The sequence below is a fragment of the Antedon bifida genome, chromosome 3 (genome assembly GCF_963402885.1).
Source record: "Antedon bifida chromosome 3, ecAntBifi1.1, whole genome shotgun sequence".
Classification (NCBI taxonomy): Eukaryota; Metazoa; Echinodermata; class Crinoidea; order Comatulida; family Antedonidae; genus Antedon; species Antedon bifida.
This window is the reverse complement of record NC_136228.1, coordinates 15,164,010-15,188,392: the sequence shown is the minus strand read 5'-3', so window position 1 is coordinate 15,188,392 and position 24,383 is coordinate 15,164,010. Positions and strand designations below refer to the sequence as shown.

The following is a 24,383-nucleotide window of genomic DNA, read 5'->3' as shown; positions in this document are numbered from 1 at the left end:
ATGGAGGAAATAAATAAAATTACATTGTTTCGTTTCCTCATGATATTATAGTGTGCATTGCTTTTGTGTGTACACTCTTATTGACTGAACAACTTGAATGGACAAATATTCAGATGCCAATTGTGTAGTAAAATGACTTCATATGCTCTAGTTAACATGTTCTTTACAAAAGGTTGTTCTTTGTTAATATGAAGTATATAGAAACTGAATAAATAAAACAGTTCATATTTTCCATTAAATTAGGCTAGACTGCATGCAAGACTGATTGAGGAAGTCAGGTGATGCACAGAACGCGGCAAAGAGGGTGTTGGCACTTTGCATAACAATAAACACCTTGTAGGCTGGTAGCGTCCTTTGATGTGCAGTCAGACTGGGGCAGGCAATGGATGCATACCTAAAAGACTAATTGTATGTTTACCAACAATTCTGTTGTTCAGATTCTGGTGTAGTGTGAGTTTTTATATTATTATTTTTTTAATATTTCATAATAGACATACAGTAATTTGACTTATAAAATGGTCATTTGAGAATTACACCAGCAGCCAGCTAGTAACAATGTAAAACTTTGATTGAAGTTTGTGTGTGTATCCTGAACATTTGATTGACTCAATTCATAGGGTAATGCGATATTTTAATTCTTTTGTTCCGTATTCCATTAGACTGTTTAATGATATTGCATAATTTGAAATTGTTGATGTATTGCAGTTTTTTATTATTTATATAGTCAATAGTAGTTTTATGTTCATACTTGTACATTGTTAAATAATATATAGTGTTTTTAAATATTGTAATTAATTATTTTTATATGAAACGTTTTATATATTTTTGTACTAAATTGTGAAAAGCACTCAAAATATTTTCCTATGTGGACGAAAATAAAGTTGAAATACTGTTGAATTGAATTACATATTGCGTACCTTGCATTAATTTTTTTTTTCAATGACTACTGCACCATCAACTTTTGATAAACATTTTAAAAAGTGTGTGTAATGCGTATTGTCAATTTTAATGACTGGGGTACTATTGCACAACTTTTTATTAAAAACAAAACTTTTTTTATTTACCAAATTAGGAGTTAAACATTTTGTTTGAATTAGATTTCTACTGCACTCAATGTATTTAGTCTGAATCTAATGTCATTATACAAAGATCTAAAAAATTAGAAGCTAATCCTTATTTTTGACAAATAGAGTACTTTGTCTATTTGATCATTTAACTAAAGAAACGTTTAATTCATGTTTAATGTTCTTATTCGTTTCGTAGTACAGTTATATAATGTATATAAATAAATATATGAAATAATTTTAATGCATTTTTTTACAGATGACTGTATAAATGTGGTGAAATGGAAGTTTCACAAGGTAATTTTCCAATGATTGTAAAATTCAATTCCAAATCCATCTTCCATTCATACAATTACTGCAGTAAAAATTCAGTCATGGTAATGAATATATTATCCCAAATAAATAAAAATTAAATTTCAATAATTGATGATTTCTTTGTACAGTTTAGTTCACAAGTATTATTCATTGGTATTTATTCATAAAACAAAAAGATTAAAACATGGCAGCAAAAATGTTGAATTTACAAAATACAAATAATAGTAAATAATTATATAAATTTATTTTTAAAAAAAAATCAAATTTACTACCAAAGAATGTCATTGTGAATAATAAGTGTTACGGGTTCGTAATACTGACATACATGGGTTGCATAGCATTTTTTATATGAACAGTTATACCTGTGGTGGAACTTAATAAATAAATAAATAAAGGAAATACAAATAATATTTTTTTTTATAAAAAATAATAATAACTTTCACCTACATCAAAATCATCCAAAATTCTCAAAATATGCCGGTTCATTCATTCCAACAACATTTTAAAAACTGAGTCAGAATCGACTTGCACAACTTCTTAAACATTACTCGCATAGTTTCTAAAACACACAAAACACATATTTTGGAAGTAAAAAACAAGCACCCACAATTTGAAGAAGCAAAGGATGTTAATGACACATACTAACATAAAACCCAAATCAAATACAGTAGGCCTACCTTGTTTCATCATTAACCTTGACAAACCAGACATTACCATTAGAACAGCAGACAACAACAACCTTGGAATTAAAAAAGTTGCAGTATAAAAATCATTAACAAGCACACACACATACAAAATTCTTCTTTTTCTGTTTAAGTTTATTAATATGGATGATATTTCCGAAATAAAAAGAAATTGAATTGAAATTGAAAATTAAGAAAGAAAGACAGAAAAAATATTTTTAAAAGAAATAAAACAAAAAAAATCAGTTGCAGGAATACTAAATTGTAGTAAGTACATTTCAAACCATAACAATTGTTTAGACATAGTAATTAAAATATTTGAATAAATCAATTTTCATTTAATTTTACTTATTATACTTTACTTTTAAATATATTATTATTATTATTATTGTCTTCTAACAGTCTACGTTTTTTTCTTTTTTCATTATGCATTGAAATTCTTTTTTTATTAGGTATTGATTCGTCCATAGCTGAATCATTCCACTACAGACAAGAGTACTATCTTATGTTGAAGCGGCGTCCCCATGGATATAATCAAACTGATCCAAGGGTAAAAGAACTACATAGTGATTTGTTAGATGACATCAGTCGTGAATTGACCTTAGATGAAGTAAAAAAATATAAAACACGTCTTAAGGATTTTGGCGGATTCAGGGCTCGAGAAATTGAAGACTTTGATGATGATGATATCGACGAGATTTTCACGGCACAACAGAAACGGAAAATATTTGCTGTTGGTCATTATGATAAGCTTAAAGAGCAATTACAGAAAGTGAAACGCCCTGACCTGGTTACTGAAGTGACTAAGGTAGAGATGGAAATGAAAAAGTTTGGCAAGTGCAAAGTTTCATTTCATAGATTCATATTGATTTAATATTTATTTTCATACAAGTATTCTCACAAATACATCATTTTTCAAATCAAATCAATATCTTTATTCAATACATCAAAACAGTACACATAACAAAAATAAAGTGATTTTAATGATGATGATTTTAAGATGAAAGGGACCTCAAACCTCAATGCTATGTAAAATTGGTATTCGCATTCAAGGCAAACTTTTTTGCGTCTACGCCCTCTACGGCGAATAAGTAACTGGCTTTTATGAACGTTAAAACACTTGACCTACTTAATTTTTTCCAAATATTTTGGTATGGATCAATCGCCCTTGACCTACTTTACCATTTGCCACCCTAGTTCCGCGAACTTTTTTGCATCTACGCCATCTACGGCGAATAATTAACTGGCTTTACGAACGTTATAACACTTGACCTACTTAATTTTTACCAAAATATTTTGGTAATCAGACATTAACCATCATAACTAGCCATTTATTGCCTGTACCATAGTTAGAGTATGGGGTGGAAACAATGTAGGTGTTTTTTATCTAGCACTACAATACACTTTCTTATTTCGAATATCGGTTGGGTGGTTTTTTTCTCATTCTCACAGATTTCCTCATCTTAATTTTGTTTTAAAGATGTATTATAACACAAAAAATGAAGGTCAAAATATTCTAAATTTAAATTGGCCATATCAAAGTAATATTATAGTTATTCACTTTAAGTCGAAAATTCGAGCCAAAAACAACAAGTTTACGTAATTAACAGGTAAATTAATTTGATTACATTTCGTCTGGAAAATCGTCGCGAGCGAAAGTAAACAAAGATTTCAAACCACGAGTATGCATTATGCATGATGCTAATTGGGATTGTTTACAACTCGTCACAGTTGAGAAGGTGTTTTTTCACACAGATCGCAAGGAAGTTTTATGATTATGCATACAGAGTAGCCAAACAAGCGTGTTGCATTATGAGATATGTTTTGATCGAAAACTTTGACTGGAAGTCAAAGTTATTTTTTGAACAAAAAAACGTCTGTATTTCAGTTAAATGATTTTGTTTCCAACTAATTTTTGGTGAAAGCTAATAACTATTATGATACTTTAACATGACCCATTTTTTTCGAAATATTTTTTTTAAATTTTTTTGGAATTAGTCAAAGGGACAATACATCTTTAAATGTATTATTTACTTTCCAGTATATTAACTGGTTGAGCTTTTCTATACATACATATATAAATCTGGTTTCTTTTTTTATTGATATAATGATTATATATTTTATTTGTTATAGGCTATGTTGAGACATCAAGACTAAATCCAGGTATGTTATATTAAGTGTGGTAATGATGTAGATTAAGTCTGTTTTCACCTTGACCAGAGGAAATGAGCCAATACTAGATGCAGGGGCTGCCATAAGAGTCAGCATTGCTGATTTCAAATGCCTGATCAGACTCCAGCTCCATATATACTGCACACAATATTCCCAGATGGTCTCCCATCCAAGCTCCAACTAGTGATCAGCTTTGGTGATCAGACAAAAAAAAACGGTGTTTCAACATGATAAGGCCGTATCATATGGCAATACACAATAAACAGACTACAATTTTTAGAATTTAATTTTGATAGTTGGTTTTACTTTATTTACTTCAAACATTCTAAAATCTTATTCGATTTTCAGATATTCCAACTGATATTGCTGCTCGTGAATTAGATTTTCAGAAAGCATACAAAGAAGCCTTGAAAGGAGGATCCGTCAAAGTCAATCTTGGAATGCTTAAGGTGATTGGACAGGAAGGAGTGGGTAAAACTTGCCTCATCAATGCATGTCTTGGAAAAGAGTAAGTAGTAGTAGTAGGACAGTGAAATTGACATTACAAAATAATTGTGAGTCAACTAAGAATTGCAAACCAGCCAACTTTTATTGATTTGTTTTTGATAAACTACTACTTTCTAAATATTGCAGTATAATAGATCTAACAATAGTTGAATAAAAACTTTTATAAAGATATAAATCAGTTACTACAAAATTCATAACAACATCAAATTTTCTATAGATTATAGAATTTACTTTTAGGCTTGTATTAAAAAACAAAACATCATACGAATGGTCGGATAACTAAACCTAAACCTACTATAACCTAAATGTATAATTAATGAACATATTAAAATTGTTTTGAAGTAAAAGGCTAAAAAATTGCATGTTTACAGTACCTGTACTAAAAATGACTGAAGTTCATAGTTGGTTTCAAATATTTTTGCCAGATTTGAGGAAAAGCATGTAGTTACAGATGGCATAGCGGTGATAAGAACAGCAAGCACAACATGGAAAGAGGCTAAAGCTGATAGTGGTAATCATAAATACATTTTGTTACTCTTCCCATTATCATGTAACACCGTATTTATACCGTATTTTCTGTAACCATTTCTGCTGCCAATAAAAAATACCATATTTTTTTTAACCTGCGACATGAGGTCAACACGAGGTTTTTATTTTCTGTCCCTGTCAGCTATTTTACACACGTGTATAAATATATTCGACGAAAATGTGGAGCGAAGACGTTACAGTATTTACTATATAAATCTGTCTGGGGAGGGAGGGGGAGGGGAAGCTAAAATGTCCGGCCAAATAAAAGGGACAATCACATTTATAAAGACATTTCCAAAAAAGTAAAGGCTTACGGAATAGACTCCAAAGCAAGTAAACTCAAAGCTGAAGAACCTGCGAAAGCAGTACAACATTGCAAAAGACAATAACTCAGAGAGGGAACGAATTACTTGTCCCCATTACGATGTTTTGGCCCGGATATTGGGAGATTGGGCCATAGCTGTGCTCTCACAACATCTCTATCACTGGGGCTAGGCTTTTGAAAGTGAGGCGAATGTCGTGTATTGCAACTTTTAATTATCAACCAAATAAATTAATGGCAATTTGGGTAAAAAGGATGAATTTTAACACGACCACCCAGTATTGTATAACAAGTATTGTTAGCAGAATTGGGGTACTAAAAAATATGGAATAAAAAATACCGTATTTTATACCGTATTTTGAGCAGTTCCAGCAGAAACAGGCCCATAGATTACGCTTTACAATTGTTACTCTATGATCTCTTAGCACGCAAGCTATGTTACAGTGTTTGATGATGTAATGTAATTGTAATTATATCAATAATTAATCAATAAGTTTGACAGTTGTCATAGTATACGTATAGTTATGTGTTAATGTATGTGCTAAAATAATATGTTGCACTACTGTCTTTTTTTTTCCACAGGTAATCCTTCAAATCAGTATACAAAAATGGTCACTAACAAACTGAGAGCAAACGTATGTCAATAATAGTGTAATGAAAACATAAACTAAATAAAATATTAGTAGCTACAGCACATTTCTACTATTGCAAACCAGTCACTTACAGAATGGAATGAGACATATGAGCAGCTATTTTAATGTTTTAAATTTCTAATTATTGTTTTGAGAGTAAATATATTTTTTTTATTTCTGTCAAAGGTAGACAATATTCAAGTTTTAATGAACAACATTTATTTTTTGTTTTTGTTTGTTTTGTATGTGCCAGGTTAACATGAAACCATCTACTGATGATGATGGTATTGTTAACTACAATATTGATGACAACAATGATGATTACAAAAATGATGGTAACTTTCCTTTAAATTCTATCAGATTTTGTAGTAAAAACACTAATAAATAAGTCTTATTTAAATTTTTCATAGTTATTTGAAATAATTAAGATAATATTAATTATGTTTTCTAATTTAAGAGCAACTAAATAACTATAACGTTATTAAAATTATGTGTTTAGATTTGGAGGCAACCTATTTTGTGTAACAATTATGGTGACAGGCATAATTTTCTACTATGATAATGAAAACTAAAGTTATAATGATGACATTAAAAATGAAAACAATGATGTAAAAATAATATAATAATGATGACATGTTAGATATTAATTATGATGAAGACTGCATCAATGTGGTAGTGGTGACTTTAGCAATGATGATGATAATGAAAATTACAACAAAGAGGACAACTAAAACAATACTTGTTTCATTTTTGTTAAATATGTTTTGATAGTAACCAAAAAAGCTTGTTTCCACTACAGGTACTGATACAGCTACTAAAGCTATCCCAATTGATACAGAACAGCAGTTAGATAAAGATGTTATCAAGAAAGTTGAGGGAAATAAAGAGGAGACTTTGGAAGAAACATTCAACATCTGGGATCATGGTGGACAATTGATATACCATGGTATACATCGGGTAAGTTACAAAATATGCAATTGCCTTGTAAGTTGATATTTTATTGTTTAAATACTTTCTGCACATTTCTTTAATAAACTCCACGTCAGCCAGTTAAACAGATAACATAATTTGTTTCATTCTAAGAGCGCTATATCAAATTTGTAATGTAATGTAATAATAACAATTGTATGGCCAAGGTATAGTTTGCCTTTTTCCCCATTCAGTAATTATAATCCAATGGTTAGTGCTTATTATGAAATGTTGATATTACAAATTTTCTATGAAAATAAGGCAAGTATTTTTATTAACACTTCTGTTTTCAATCATAACTGATTTTAGCCACAGTGTTATATGAATTTGTACTAGAGAAATGCTTTGATAAAAAGAGTATCAATAGTAAATGTATTTAAATAGTTTATCAAAGAATTCGTATATAATAGTCTGTAATTATATTAGAGACCACTACAGAATAAATTGTAATTGTTTATAGGCCTTTAAGAATATTAATCGATATTTGAATAACAAGCACATTATTTTTTCCAGATCTTCGTAACATCAGAAGCACTTTACATCGTAGTGTTTGATCTCAGTGTGAACCTCGAAGATCGTGCTATCGTCATTGATTCTAATGGCGTAAGTATTGTAAGACTAATTAAGGTATTGTAGTTAAAAAAGCATTTACTTTTTTTAAAAGTAATTTTGTTTTGATTTTGTTTTTTTGGTTGTTTTCAGAAAAAGCATCAACATCATTGGACCAATCTCCAGTTCATATTATCTTACATCCTGTCAGTTTATTCTCATAGTCGTATTGTGAAAGAAGATGCAAAGAATGAAGTTAACAAACCAACAATCCTTATTGTAGGTACACATAAGGGGAAGCTTGGTAAGACTGAAGAACAACAAAATGTTGAGGTAATACTATATCTATTTCTAGCCACAATCAATGTAAATGTAAAGAAACTGAACTAGAATAAACAACTTTATCAGGCATATAATATAAACTGTTTTTAAATAAAAAAAATATTATTTTAAATATATGACAGTATTAGACTAATGTGCTCATTACATAATATATATTTTATACATTTTTATAAACTGTTTACAACCAGGCAAATATCATTTTCAAGAAGGTTCAAGGTGTGCTTAGAGGGAAACTATATGAAGAACATATATATCAATATTTTGCCATTGAAAACAGCCAAGAAACAACAGATAAAAGCTTTAGTGATCTCAAAGAGGTTATTGAAATGCTTATGACTGCTTTAGAGAAAGATATTCCTTTAAAGTGGATGCGTTTTCGATGTGACCTTCATGACCTCAGGAGGAAAAAACATTTTTCTTTGTGTCCTTTAGAAGAGGTAAACTTTATTTTGCAATCCACATTAATAATCTTACTTTGAGCATTAGAACTTAGTTAATACTTTCATTAAACATGTTCTGCCACATTGTATTAATCAGAGAAACTCCACACGGTACACCCAAACTAGAAAACTCAGATGTTGAAATCTGAGTTTTCTAGATCTAGACAACTCAGATATCTGAGTTTTCTACAGTAGATCTAAAAAACTCGGATTTATCTGAGATCTGAGTTTTCTAGACCACTTTCATTTGATTCCATTCATTCGTCTCAAAAGTACAACAATAAAATAGACAAAAGAAACAAACATTACCACATGGTAAGCTGTAATATTACTTTTTCATATTGATAAATGGTATATAGTACTGATTAGATTTCTGTAAAGAGAGTCTAATTTGAATGGATATAGAAACAAATTAGGAATTGAGACTTGCATTAGAAAACGGTTTAACATCTTGTTCTATATTCTCTACACTGAAATACCAAAAGTGTTGTTCATGAAACCATGGAGGTATACCTCCATTATGTAACATTTCATGCTAAAAATACAAAATTAACGTTGGTAATAAATGTACCATCTCTACCATGTTATAAAAACTGAATGATTTCCTATTTAATTATGTTTTAAAATCTAATATTATAACCATTATTTCTAGCTCAAATTGCTGGCAACTAAGAATGGTATTGAAAAAGAACAATCGGTATTGCTTTACTTCCTGTATGATCTTGGTGAAATTGTTTACATGCCTGACAACAAATTATTAAGAGATAAAGCGGTGTTAGATCCAATGCAGCTGGTTGAAATTGTTACTGCTTTTGTAACAGTCATTCCACCAAAGTTTCCAGTAAGTACAGTAGGCCCATGTAATATTTCAAATTGTAAATATGTGTTTGTGCTTTCACCCCTATGCAAGTTCGGTGCAGTTCCTTGTTCCTGGTGAAAACATTATTTTTTATCATAGTACTTAAGAATTCTTTTTTGGTTTAGAAGCCTGCATTTAGGAGGGCTTTTGATAAACTTGACAAGGGCATACTGGAAGAAAAGTTGTTGCGAAAATTATGGAAAGAGCGTAAAGTTGACAAGGGAAAGAATTTTGAGTTCCTTGTAGCACTGATGATTCAATTAGGTTTCATTTGTGAGAGGACGACGTCCAGCAGACACGATGTGACAAGTACATCTACAGTAGGTTTTGTTCAGTTATATTTTCTAACATATTTTGCATACAAGATTGTGTAAAAAAAATTTGTTGGTGAAATTTTACATCAAATTTCAAAATATTTGTAGGGTTATGACATTTAGATTAAACTTTCTGCTGAAGATGTTTTAACATGTACAGGTAATGATCTTCATTTTCTTATTAAAAGAAATGGCATTTTACAAATCAACAATTTCAGGGATCTGTTGAAAAGCGGTCATTTTATGTGCTGCTACGCCTTGCTTTCAAGACATCCAGTGAAGTGACACCAGCGCCTGATGAATTTCCAGCTATCAGTATCTATTACGACTTTAAGGGATATCTGCCAGATGTATTGTTTCCATACATGATTATTGATTTCCTCAACAAATTTCAAAAGAAAGGAGTTGACCCAATACTCTTGTATAATCATGCTGCACTTTACTTCGACCAAGATCATCATGTGACCTTATCTCTTGTCAAATTTGTGACTACGGACGATGAAAGAAAGTTCTTGTTAAAGGTACTGTATCATATAATTTGTTGTGAATAAGTCATAATTTAATCTAAACATAAACTCAAATTAGATATCAAAACATCACGTTTCTTCTTTTTTTTCAGGTGACTATTAAAAGAACAAATGCTCCTAATGAAATAAGTAATGAGGAACCCTCTTCTGAAGCATGTAAAGAGGTTTGTTATCATTTCATATATCAGTTTGGAGAACTATATGATTTTTGATAGATATTTTGTTGATATCTAGATTTTTGTAATATGACATAGTTTAAATTTGAGGTTTAATTTTGACTTTGGTGTTTTCAATAATAAAACACAGCCATCTAATCTATAATATTGCTAAAATGAAAATCTACCACTTGTAGAATTAAACTTGATGTGGAATATAATTTTTAATTTTTATTGACTTCAATTAACATTATTAATTAAATATGATTTATTATTGACAATTGGTTTATATAAAATTACATCTTTAAAAACTTAATGATATAATCTTCATATGATATAAATTTAAAGTACAAGCAACTTAAAGTACAGTTGTCAAAACTAGTTGTAATTCATTTTTCACTAAAATAGCTGCCAATCAATAGAATGCCTACACACTATGAATTGTTATTACTTTGAGACCAAATTATAAATTTGCAATTAAAACTTTAAAAATTCAATAAGGTCTTTGGTTAAGGACAAGAACCATATTTTGACAACGTATTAGGGATGTACATATGATTTCAGAACAATTGCGAGATTTATGATATCAGCATGCGCACGCTTGCAAGTGTGCTTAGAAAAATCACTGTTGTTAACATACAAGAGATAGTTACCTGTCATTTCAATTGCTAATTTGACCTGTATGTAGGCTAAAATTTGCCAAAATGTTTAGTCTGTTATTTGAAGAAACAAAAAATTCAACATTTATATATTTTTTTTACGATTTATTTAAAAAGTGTGTTTACTAGAAATGTTTGTTCTTTGCTGTATATTATAGCCAAATACGAATAAATAATTGTTTTTCCTATACCCGGTAATACCGGGTATGCGCAGTTCAGTTTGTTATATTGGTCAATTGCAGTTAACTGCTTGTTCTTGGAAATCAACATTCAATTTGTATATTTAGGTTTTGTTAACAATCCAGAAGTCATTTGAACCTTCTAAAGATGGTGGTAGAAGAGGGATTCAATTTGAGAGATGCATACTTTGTAATTTATGTAGTGATCCATCAGAAAAGAAGCACATTCAAAATCTTGATGACTTCCAGTACGAGAAATTGACATGCACCAAAACTGGCAAGTCTGTTACGATGGATGTTAAACGTTACAAGCAGCTATTTGTAGGTAAGAGTAATAACAGACAAGTTTATTTTCATTTATTTATTTCACCAATAAATAACAACAGTGTATAAACAAATAGACTCAATTGATAAACAAGATTATGATAACTTCTAGAGTCAGCAGTCCCATCATCTTAAAATTAAATATATCTATAATAATAATAGTCAAATGACAATGTGTAAATTATCAAAATGATTGACACAGTACTCATATTCGGAACATGATCTCATAATCGTGTCGAGCATAGCTCATCACCGAAAGTTACATATTTTTTAGTTGTATGAAAAAATGTCTCTGGCAGGATTCGAACCTGCGACTTCTTGCTTACGGGGCAAATATCATACTGTTAGACCACAGACACCCTCACAATCAGTGGAGACTAACTAGTCATTGATCTCATGGCAGTCTTAATAAATATTATAGGAATGGCATTATTATATCTATACTCTCACAAGAGAATTGTTAGAGGTTAGGAATTGGACTAGCATGTGAGAGGCATGGGTTTGTATACTAGGCAACATGCTTTAGTCTCATTCTATAATCCTTCAGACGGAATGTAAAGCTGTTGGTCCTGGGTACATAAAATGTAAATGTCTACTATAAAAATATGGTACACTTTTTAAAAAAGGCACAAGGACATTGTTCAGATGGATTCATTCATATTTGTTAAGAACAATGACATTCGATAGAAGTTCTAAAGATTTTCACACCTATAACATTTCTAAAAGCGGGAAATGCACTTTCCTGAATTTTGGAAGGCAAAAACACACACACAAAAGCAAAATATAATTTTACAGTATCAATGTATACACATCTGAAAGGATACAGACAATTTGGAAGGCACAAACACACACACACACACAAAATGTATGTATACACATCTGAAAGGATACAGACAATTTGGAAGGCACAAACACACACACACAAAATGTATGTATACACATCTGAAAGCAGACAATTTGGAAGGCACAAACACACACACAAAATGTATGTATAGACATAAGGATACAGACATTTTCCAAAGGTAGTTTAGCTTTTCAATTTTTAGTACCGATCTTAACCAATTTAAATTTGTTTTTAAGTTTTATTTCTATTGAAAGAGTAAGTGATTATTTTAAGATAAAACAAGAACTACACAATCATGACATTTCACAAACTAAAAGCTATGACATTTTAAAAAAACATTTTTGTTTTATTTCAGGGAACCGGTGGAAAGTTATAACAGTGTTTAGTTTTCTAATTGGAGTTTTTGCTGTCTTGATAAATATACTTGATGGACCAGCAAGAATCGCAACTTGCATTGGTGTTCTTGTATTAATTCTTGTTGGATTCTGGTGTCTACATCATCAATTGTCCAAGTCCTGTACTCAGGAAGGTTATAAATCAATGGATGTTAAACGTTACAAGAGGCTATTTGGAGGTAAAAATAATGAGACAAGTTTAATTAATTTGTCATTTTTTACCAAAAAAACAATTAAGTACAGTAACAACATTACAAATTAAATGAAAATAGAAAACAAACTGTTAAAGCAACCAACTGTGATATCTATACATTGTTACAACATGCTGCTATTAGCTGTGATATCTTCATTCCTCTTACCAGTAGTAGTAGTACTATCAGAATCATTATTGATAATCTATACATTGTTACAACATGCTGCTATTAGCTGTGATATCTTCATTCCTCTTACCAGTAGTAGTACTATCAGAATCATTATTGATAATCTATACATTGTTACAACATGTTGCTATTAGCTGTGGTATCTTCATTCCTCTTACCAGTAGTAGTACTATCAGAATCATTATTGATAATCTATACATTGTTACAACATGCTGCTGTTAGCTGGGATATCTTCATTCGTCTTACCAGTAGTAGTACTATCATAATCATTATTGATAATCTATACATTGTTACAACATGCTGCTATTATCTGTGATATCTTCATTTCTCTTACCAGTAGTAGTACTATCAGAATCATTATTGATAATCTATACATTGTTACAACATGCTGCTATTAGCTGTGATATCTTCATTCCTCTTACCAGTAATAGTACTATCAGAATCATTATTGATAATCTATACATTGTTACAACATGCCGCTATTAGCTGTGATATCTTCATTCCTTTTACCAGTAATAGTACTATCAGAATCATTATTGATAATCTATACATTCTTACAACATGCTGCTATTAGCTGTGATATCCTCATTCCTCTTATCAGTAGTAGTACTATCAGAATCATTATTGATAATCTATACATTCCGTTCTCATCGGGACTATAATTGGTCGATTTAACATTCGGTCCGATATAAGGAGCAATTATCATATTGTGCAATAAAACATGGCAGAACATGTAACAGTGCAAAATCAATCACCACTACCACAGGGGTGTGCGATTGTGTCTCGCCACAATGAATAGTGTTGAAATATTAAATGACTGATATATATAAATATACAGAAAGACTTTTCATTTCATTTGTTACAGGTGTTGTTGGAACAGCAAGTTCAAATCAAGGTATGTTATGTTCAATATGGAAATGATGTAGGATATTAAGTAATGCACTGCTAATGTCTTTAAGAAGAACTCACTGTCAGCTACATTATGTACTATAAACATTTTCTTAATTTGAAAATATACGTCTTATTTTGATCCTTTTTAGGCTGTAGTGATGAGGACCAAAATGAAAGCACATCATCCAGTCACCAATCTCAGCCAAGAGAAGGTAAGTTACTAGATAAAGATTATGATATGAAAAAGTCTCTCACCCTTACAACTTTATTTCCTTTATGGAAACACATGGTGTACTGGTAACCTGACTTTACTAGTGTTTATTTGCACTCTAACCTTTAAACAATATTATACAGATATTGCCTGCCTAGAGGTAAAATATAAGATTTGACATCCCCGAGGGAATGATATTATGTTCGAGGGAATATATATTTCCCGAAGTGCAAGCTGAGGGAAATTCCCCGAGAATATAATATCATTCACGAGGGGATGCTAAATCTTATATTTTACCGATATAAAAGGCGATATCTGTTATATTACATAGCCAACAACAAGTAGAATATCTGCTGGGTCGGGTAGCTAGGCTAGGCCTCCTTTTTGTATTGTATGTAAACAAGCTGCCTAGACACCTTGCGAAGAATAATATACAGATAGTTACTAATTAATGGTTCCTTGGCAATAAAATATTCACTAGCATAGGTCGTTTAAATAATAGCAGAAGAATTTCCATCAATAAGTCTACATTAATAATAATAATATTATTATCAGGTAGGCCGAATAAATAATAATTTGTCTTCTTCAAGCCAAATCACTGGATTTTCACCGCGTCGTGCGCGTACCGGTTACTACTGTGAGTATTACCCAATCACAAACAGGCTTTCATCACATCTAGGGAGGACTAATAACAAATGAGGGCGCTATGTATGCATAGTTTAAATAGTTTAATTGATTAATTTCTTCAAGCAAGTTCCGTGGCGCAGCGCATGAAGCGTTGTCTTGTAATGAAGTGACAATTGCATCGCGAGTTCAAGACCCAGTAGATGACTTTTGTTTATTTATCGCCAAACGTGAGTGTTGCCACATGAAAATTACACAGTCAGTATCATCGTATTTGAGAATTTACTGGATTTTATATGTTTAATGACAGGAACACGATAATGACGCGATATCATGAGTCATGATGCTATAATACTGATTTGTTGTTTGTACCTACACGTCATGACCTTTTTTTTCCCCAAACCCTTCCCATTATGCATTGGGCAGTGACGACCAAAAAAACCGACTTCTCGACTTGTTTTACACAGAGAAGGGGAAAACCCTGTTGCAAAACACAATCGCATTAGGTCGTCCATCCCCACCAAATAATAATACTAATAGTGTTGACCATTTTTCGTCAAGGAAGTTTGGTTTGCGATATAATTGCAACAGTCTGGTTTGTGTAGCTTATATGATGTTACGGCTGGATTCATCATCTCTATGTATAACAACTCGTCTTATCCTTCACATCTCTAGGTTACTATGTATCATACAACCTATACTAATTACAATGTTGGTCTTATGTATTTTCTTTGTACAGAATTTCAGGAAATGTTGGTACAAGTATCGAGCTGGTATGAGCAGCATGGTTCACTTGCTATGCTGAAGGTGTTGTATAAAGACCTTGTAGCACCTTACAGTGATCTAGAGAAGGCTGACACTACAATGAAGTTGTTTAATTTATTGAAACGCTGCTCTAGCCATTTCAATGCAACCAACTTTAAAGTTCTCATTGACACAATCAGTGTCACTGGTACCGATGGTGTTTTGGAGGTCAATAAGCTGCTAAGGAAAACGTATTCTGAAGCTGACCGACATGTAACTTCATTCTTGATGTATCGACAGAAACTGATAGATTTGGGAAAACACCTTTCCACAGACAATATAACAAGGCTCATCCAGCTAAAGAGTGTTCCTGAGAAACACAGTAAAAACCAGTGGACTATGATACTAGATCTTGAACAAAGGGGTATCCTTACAAAAGATAAATTACCATCATTTATCAATGATTTAAAGAATAATGAGATGACTGTTGCTGCTGAAATATTAGAAGATTTAATTAAGCATTGATCCTTATTATTACCGATGTTACGGTTGTTCAAGAAATGAAATGTTATTTATTAAACCTAACAAATGCTGTTCAAAGTTAAGTGACAGGGACAGTACAAGGAATTACTGTATTTATGGTACAGGGATTTTAACAACACAATTTGTTGTGGATAAATCTAAAAGCTGTAGGAATCACTGTATTTATAGTACAGGGATTTTAACAACACAATTTGTTGTGGATAAATCTAAAAGCTGTAGGAATCACTGTATTTATAGTACATGGATTTTAACAACACAATTTGTTGTGGATAAATCCAAAAACTGTAGGAATCCCTGTATTTATAGTACAGGGATTTTAACAACACAATTTGTTGTGGATAAATCTAAGACCTGTAGAAATCACTGTATTTATAGTACAGGGATTTTAACAACACAATTTGTTGTGGATAAATCTAAAAGCTGTAGGAATCCCTGTATTTATAGTACAGGGATTTTAACAACACAATTTGTTGTGGATAAATCTAAAATCTGTAGAAATCACTGTATTTATAGTACAGGGATTTTAACAACACAATTTGTTGTGGATAAATCTAAAAGCTGTAGGAATCACTGTATTTATAGTACAGGGATTTTAACAACACAATTTGTTGTGGATAAATCCAAAAACTGTAGGAATCCCTGTATTTATAGTACAGGGATTTTAACAACACAATTTGTTGTGGATAAATCTAAAAGCTGTAGGAATCACTGTATTTATAGTACAGGGATTTTAACAACACAATTTGTTGTGGATAAATCTAAAAACTGTAGGAATCACTGTATTTATAGTACAGGGATTTTAACAACACAATTTGTTGTGGATAAATCTAAAAGCTGTAGGAATCACTGTATTTATAGTACAGGGATTTTAACAACACAATTTGTTGTGGATAAATCTAAAAGCTGTAGGAATCACTGTATTTATAGTACATGGATTTTAACAACACAATTTGTTGTGGATAAATCCAAAAACTGTAGGAATCCCTGTATTTATAGTACAGGGATTTTAACAACACAATTTGTTGTGGATAAATCTAAGACCTGTAGAAATCACTGTATTTATAGTACAGGGATTTTAACAACACAATTTGTTGTGGATAAATCTATAAATAAGCTGTAGGAATCACTGTATTTATAGTGGTCAGTCTAATTACCGAAAACAACCATAAACAACCAAAAACAACCGAAAACAAAATAAAATAATCTAAATACCGAAAACAAATTTTGTATAATATTATTTTTTTTATTGTCGCTCTTTATTGATGGGTGTTTCTAAAGACCATAACAGAGAGAAAACCGCGCGCGGAAAAGCCAAGGAAGACCCTACGAAATGGTAGTGTGCACAAAATACAACTAAAAATCGTACAATCAATCAATGATAACATCGCATTTACTTACATAATCTATAAAAATATTTTAATTTTAGTCTTTCGATTTTTGATCCAGAAACGAATGCATTTACTCCTCATAATAATTGTGAATCACGTTAATCCATATAGTATAGAAAGTAAATTGACTATGTTAATCATGATCAATTTAATTATAGATTTTCAAAGATAATAATACAAATATACAAAAATGATATTTTTAAGAATATTGATAATATTAGGGACTATAAAGTATACTTAAAACCAGCTCATGATAATGGATTCACAATAAAATCTATTCAGTAAAATTACCGTAGTCGAGTTTTTATCCTTAATCACTTCAGTAACTTAAGTGACGAAAACCGGGGACGAAAACGCAAAGTTAGATAAAATCATGCTTTGCTTTTGAAAATACTAAAAACGAAATGCGTTTTGTAAGTAAATGTAGTCAACGGTGTATTTCATTGAATTTGTACGATTTTGAGTTGTATTTTGTGCACACTACCATTTTCGGTTGTTTTCGGTTATTTTCGGTTGTTTTCGGTAATTAGACTGACCCATTTATAGTACAGGGATTTTTACAAAAAATAAAAAATGACCAAATTGATAATGATGTTATTATATTAATGATGTGCATTCTGTGTTAACTGTCACCCTTTTTAATTCATATTTTGCGATATCAATGTTGTCATCCTTCATGCTGCATTTTGGTTAAAGGAGGCTTACTGTACTTAATAGGCCTAACAATAAATATAGTAAGTCAATTCACATTAATATTTTGTTCTCTCTTAGTTAAAGTGTGGCTTACTGTACTTAATAGGCCTACAATAAGTATAATAAGTCAATTCACATTAATATTTTGTTCTTTCTTTTCTAAGTTTGCAAAATTACAAAAACAAAACATGACAAACACATATGTGTTTGTCATGTTTTGTTTTTGTAATTTTGAACATATTTACATTAATTATAAATAACTAACATGTGCATATTATCAAAGAATATATATCATATTCTTTGATATTATGCAAATGAGAGGTAAACGATGTTTAAATATAATGAATTGAATAAATTGTAAATTTTTTTGTACAGAACTGAATTATATTTTTTATATGAATGAATTTTATAATACCTATTTTTTAAAAATGAAATGTTTTATATTTTGATATTTTTCACTTTTAATTCAATTTTGTAAATTAAAACTCAATTAAGTATTTATGCTGCTGTGTTTTAATGTTTATATTCATATTTTTTAAATAAATACTAATGAATGAAAAGCTTTTTTTTGTTTGTAAGGATTGTGTGTTTTTGAAAGGGGGAGATTTTAACATCGAGGAGATCATTATTCTGTATCAAAATGTACGTGCTTTGCTATTCATTGTATATTATACAAAATATCCATTCTACCAATCCCAGAGAGTAATAAAGTTCTTCGATATTACACAGCGATAATGTTACGTAGACAACAGAGCCATATATATAAAGAGTTACGACATTGGATTATAGTCACGTGATATGCAGATCAATTTGTGTCAAACTTGTCTCCGTTAATGCATGTAAAGTATAGGAGCAAGAAAATACTTTAAACTTTTTCTTATATTTAAAAAAATGTAATTGCACATTTTACGGTGAAACTCGATGTGCACAGCGTACAGAAGTACTTGCGGCAAAGAATATTGCGCGTGCGCTAGTACATTATAAAGTTCGATTGATTGATTTTGGAACGAAACATCTCATAACTACGTCCTATTAATAACAATTATGTAATATTTTCAATTCATAATGCATGCTTTGATGACTAAATAAAATAATAAAGTGTCGTGGATATATTTGTTAATATATTGAATAGGGTATGAACAATATTAAAATAATAAAGGCAAATTATTACAAATGAAATGATGAACGAGTCTCTGAAAGTTTGTGTCAAAAACACACAGAGAGCCATATACTGTATAAAAAGAGGGGTGAATTTGTGTGTTTTTTGTATTGGTTCATGCTTTGATGTATCCTGACTTGCATGTAGGCCCTAGCATTTATTCTTTTGTTATTATAGACACAATATATATATGTTACCAAATTAATACCATTAATAAAATTAATTACTAAAATAAAAACGGAATATAAGCGTTATTTCATAGACAAACAAATCTAAAAATAATGCATGAACTATAGGAAAACGCTATACAAAAGAGACACGCGCGCCCTCAGCGTGCGAATTCTTTGACACAAAAATGGCTTCTAATTTTCAATGTCGTAACTCTTTATATATATGGCTCTGGTAGACAAATGGTGGTTGCGCCCTCTATAAAAAATAAAAGTTTATTCACCCACAACATGTCGAAGAATGTCAAACACAAGAAGTAAGTTTTTGTTTCATTATTATCATATACGGTATATACTGTATCCTAGGCCTACCTACTTAGTACTATATTATATCAGCCTAGATAGGGCTATAGACCTAGCTAGGCTAGTTCTAACTAGCTAGGCTAGTTCTAACTAGCTGGGGCAGGCCCTACCTCTAGCTATCAAAGGCTTTTATTTTAGGGCCTAGGCCTATTGGGTGTGTAGAAAGCGACGACCTCGAATTGGACGACCCCAACGACCCGGGCGACCTCGAATTGGACGACCTAGAATTGGACGACCCATTAACACGAAACCGACGACCCCTATAGCCTAGCCTAGCCTAGGCCTAAGTGTGGTATAACATCCCGAAGCCGAACATAGCCAAAGATCTTTAAACCATCTTATATAATTAATACTCGCAAGCAAGCAATTGATTGAAAAAATACAGAAATATCGCCATTTGATACTGAATGTATCGACACGAACAAACGAACAGATATGGAACACCAAGAGTGCATCATTAAAACTGCATTCGACATAAATATAAATTAAAAAGAAATAAATATTATACATTACATGGTTAAACCATGGACGTATAATTACATCTCGTCTTCTTATAACGAACACTATAGGCCTACCAAGCAGCGTGTTGCGAACATGTGCATGGGGAGGGCCATAAGAAAGCTTTACAATACATTTCACATATGCATTGTATACGGTCAAAACTTACCCGCCGCTGAATGCAGTTTTAATGATGCACTCCTGGCGTTCCATATCTGTTCGTTTGTTCGTGTAGACACATTCAGTATCAAATGGCGATATTTCTGTTTTGATTTTTCTTTTTTCAATCAATTGCAATTGCTTGCGAGTATTATATAAGGTATGGTTTAAAGATCTTTGGCTATGTTCGCCTTCGGGATGTTATACCACACTTAGGCCTAGGCTAGGCTAGGCTATAGGGGTCGTCGGTTTCGTGTTATGGGTCGTCCAATTCTAGGTCGTCCAATTCGAGGTCGCCTGGGTCGTTGGGGTCGTCCAATTCGAGGTCGTCGCTTTCTACACACCCTAGGCCTATTCTATATAGTACTATAGTGGGCCTAGCCTAGAGTAGAATAGAGACAGGCCTGCTGAGGGAGTCTCCACAACTTGTCGTTAGAGAACAGACATCAACTGCATTGTGATTGGTCCTAAGACGAACATAAACACATGGATGGATGAGGATGTTTTAAAGGGAGATTCTGGGTTTAAAATTGCTTTTAAATATCGTTTTTTATTAAATAAAAAATGTTATAACTAGGCCTATACTTACTGGTTTACGATGAAATCGGTCGCGTCTGAAATCGGTCGCGTTTGAAATTGGTCGCGATAAAATCAACTTCCGGTATTATGTATGACGCGCCGCTAGAGCTATACTTTTGATGAAATCGGTCGCGTTTGAAATCTGTCGCGCTATTTTGTATGGATCGAGCGGGATGCATTGCTAGAGCGGGATATACAGTACATTTTTCGTTTATAATTGATATTTTTTAGGAACTACATTATTTATGTGGATATTTTTAACTTGGTTAATAAATATTTATTATCAATCATTAAATTAATTTTTTTTTTGTATTTCACAGGTCTCGGAGAAGGACTGTGTCTGTTCAAAATGGCCATTTCTAAAGGTGTCAGATGAAATCGGTCGCGCTTGAAATCGGTCGCGTTTGAAATCGGTCGCGATAAAATCAACTTCCGGTATTTTGTATGGCGCGCCGCTAGAGCTATACTTTTGATTATATCGGTCGCGTTTGAAATCGGTCGCGCTATTTTGTATGGATCGAGCGCGCGAGCGGGATATACATTTTTCGTTTATATAGATTGAATTGCTATTTTTTAGGAACTAGTTTATTTTTGTGGATATTTTTTATTTGGTTAATAAATATTTATTGTCAACTATTAAATTTTTTTTTTTTTTGTATTTCACAGGTCTCGGAGAAGGACTGTGTCTGTTCAAAATGGCCATTTCTAAACACGTTTAAATATTATATTAGGCATATAATAATTTACCTCTATTTATATGTACTGTAAATAATATATTATATAGAGAATATACGTCTGTCGTGTCTTTTATTATGCAATGCAAACAATTACGTATGGTTTTAGGATATTAATAAAATATATAGATAATACATGGAGGTATAAAAATAGATATGCCGTTATAAATCAATCTACCGGCCTACAGTAGGACTATGATGTACAATGATAGATGTGAGAATAATAATGTATGGATAATAAAGGTGGACACGATTCTCAAAGAGGTAATCTGCACTGATATTTAAACATTTATATTTACGAACGGGGTATGAATGTGAGACACTGAGTTGCACTTACTTAATTATTTACATTAAATGATTATTATAAATGAAGAAATAAAAGATATTCAAATTAAAATCTATAGTATCGCCGACGTATATACGTAAATTATATATAAATCATACTGTCAAATTATAGAAAAAGTGCTTTATTCGGAATTATTATGGATAAGCAAGCCTGTGAACTACAGCGATTTTAATTGCTTTTGCTTAGATTTCCACGTGTCTTGATTTGGTTACCTATGTTTTAAATGTATTTCGATTTTAAAGGCTAAATAAAGAATGAATGAATGAATGAATGAATGAACATGATCTCATAATCGCGTCGAGCATCTATAGCTCATTGGATCGTTTCACAAAAACACGTGCAGGAGGCCTATAGACGTTTCAAACGTATGGATGGTTATTAGTAATAGACGTCATCTTTACCTCGCCATGGACAACGATCGTACTTTTGTCCATGATTTGACACACTAAACAAGTGCGTGTTTTTTAAAAAGGGGAAACCCCGTCAGCAAAATAACGTATTGTTAGAGGAAACAGCTGTACTGCACGATCACATTTTACTAAAATCTATTTTAAACATTAGAAATAAAAATATACACGTAATTTGCCTCAACAATAATCATTATACACTTAATATTATCCTACATAACGGAGAAATAAAATAGAAATAAAAATAAGGTGATCGAATAGTATGTTGTTAACGACATGGATATGATATAATCTGTCACAGTATGTATAAGTATAAAAATGGATACGCTGGCTTTACGGGCTATATTGTAAAAATTATTGTTTTTAAATAAATTGTTCTCTTTTACGTAATTGTTTGCATAATAAAAGACACGACAGACGTATATTCTCTATATAATATATTAATTACAGTACATTATAAATAGAGGTAAATTATTATATGCCTAATATAACATTATGCCTAATATAATATTTAAACGTGTTTAGAAAGGTTTACGATGAAATCGGTCGCGTCTGAAATCGGTCGCGTTTGAAATCGGTCGCGATAAAATCAACTTCCGGTATTATGTATGACGCGCCGCTAGAGCTATACTTTTGATGAAATCGGTCGCGTTTGAAATCTGTCGCGCTATTTTGTATGGATCGAGCGGGATGCATTGCTAGAGCGGGATATACAGTACATTTTTCGTTTATAATTGATATTTTTTAGGAACTACATTATTTATGTGGATATTTTTAACTTGGTTAATAAATATTTATTATCAATCATTAAATTAATTTTTTTTTTGTATTTCACAGGTCTCGGAGAAGGACTGTGTCTGTTCAAAATGGCCATTTCTAAACACGTTTAAATATTATATTAGGCATAATGTTATATTAGGCATATAATAATTTACCTCTATTTATAATGTACTGTAATTAATATATTATATAGAGAATATACGTCTGTCGTGTCTTTTATTATGCAAACAATTACGTAAAAGAGAACAATTTATTTAAAAACAATAATTTTTACAATATAGCCCGTAAAGCCAGCGTATCCATTTTTATACTTATACATACTGTGACAGATTATATCATATCCATGTCGTTAACAACATACTATTCGATCACCTTATTTTTATTTCTATTTTATTTCTCCGTTATGTAGGATAATATTAAGTGTATAATGATTATTGTTGAGGCAAATTACGTGTATATTTTTATTTCTAATGTTTAAAATAGATTTTAGTAAAATGTGATCGTGCAGTACAGCTGTTTCCTCTAACAATACGTTATTTTGCTGACGGGGTTTCCCCTTTTTAAAAAACACGCACTTGTTTAGTGTGTCAAATCATGGACAAAAGTACGATCGTTGTCCATGGCGAGGTAAAGATGACGTCTATTACTAATAACCATCCATACGTTTGAAACGTCTATAGGCCTCCTGCACGTGTTTTTGTGAAACGATCCAATGAGCTATAGATGCTCGACGCGATTATGAGATCATGTTCATTCATTCATTCATTCATTCATTCTTTATTTAGCCTTTAAAATCGAAATACATTTAAAACATAGGTAACCAAATCAAGACACGTGGAAATCTAAGCAAAAGCAATTAAAATCGCTGTAGTTCACAGGCTTGCTTATCCATAATAATTCCGAATAAAGCACTTTTTCTATAATTTGACAGTATGATT

The 24,383-nt window shown here is 31.4% G+C and overlaps 2 protein-coding genes across 2 annotated transcripts in view; both read left to right on the top strand.

The window, feature by feature from the left end:
* The first annotated feature begins 2,567 nt into the window (after positions 1-2,567).
* The window catches only part of LOC144838167 (uncharacterized), a 114,458-nt gene continuing 92,642 nt past the window's right edge, over positions 2,568-24,383 (top strand). The window contains exons 1-4 of the mRNA XM_078693527.1: positions 2,568-2,895; positions 4,196-4,225; positions 4,583-4,742; positions 5,167-5,252. Coding sequence (XP_078549653.1) covers positions 2,568-2,895; positions 4,196-4,225; positions 4,583-4,742; positions 5,167-5,252 — 604 coding nt within the window. The remainder of the gene's footprint in view (positions 2,896-4,195; positions 4,226-4,582; positions 4,743-5,166; positions 5,253-24,383) is intronic.
* LOC144837133 (uncharacterized) lies at positions 6,200-16,162 on the top strand. Its single transcript, XM_078692142.1, has 15 exons — positions 6,200-6,226; positions 6,477-6,558; positions 7,023-7,180; positions 7,706-7,795; positions 7,895-8,074; positions 8,272-8,520; positions 9,176-9,364; positions 9,508-9,702; positions 9,915-10,217; positions 10,316-10,387; positions 11,325-11,541; positions 12,740-12,958; positions 14,025-14,054; positions 14,200-14,262; positions 15,625-16,162. The coding sequence occupies exons 1-15, from the start codon at positions 6,200-6,202 to the stop codon at positions 16,152-16,154; spliced, it is 2,604 nt and encodes an 867-aa protein (XP_078548268.1). The 3' UTR covers positions 16,155-16,162.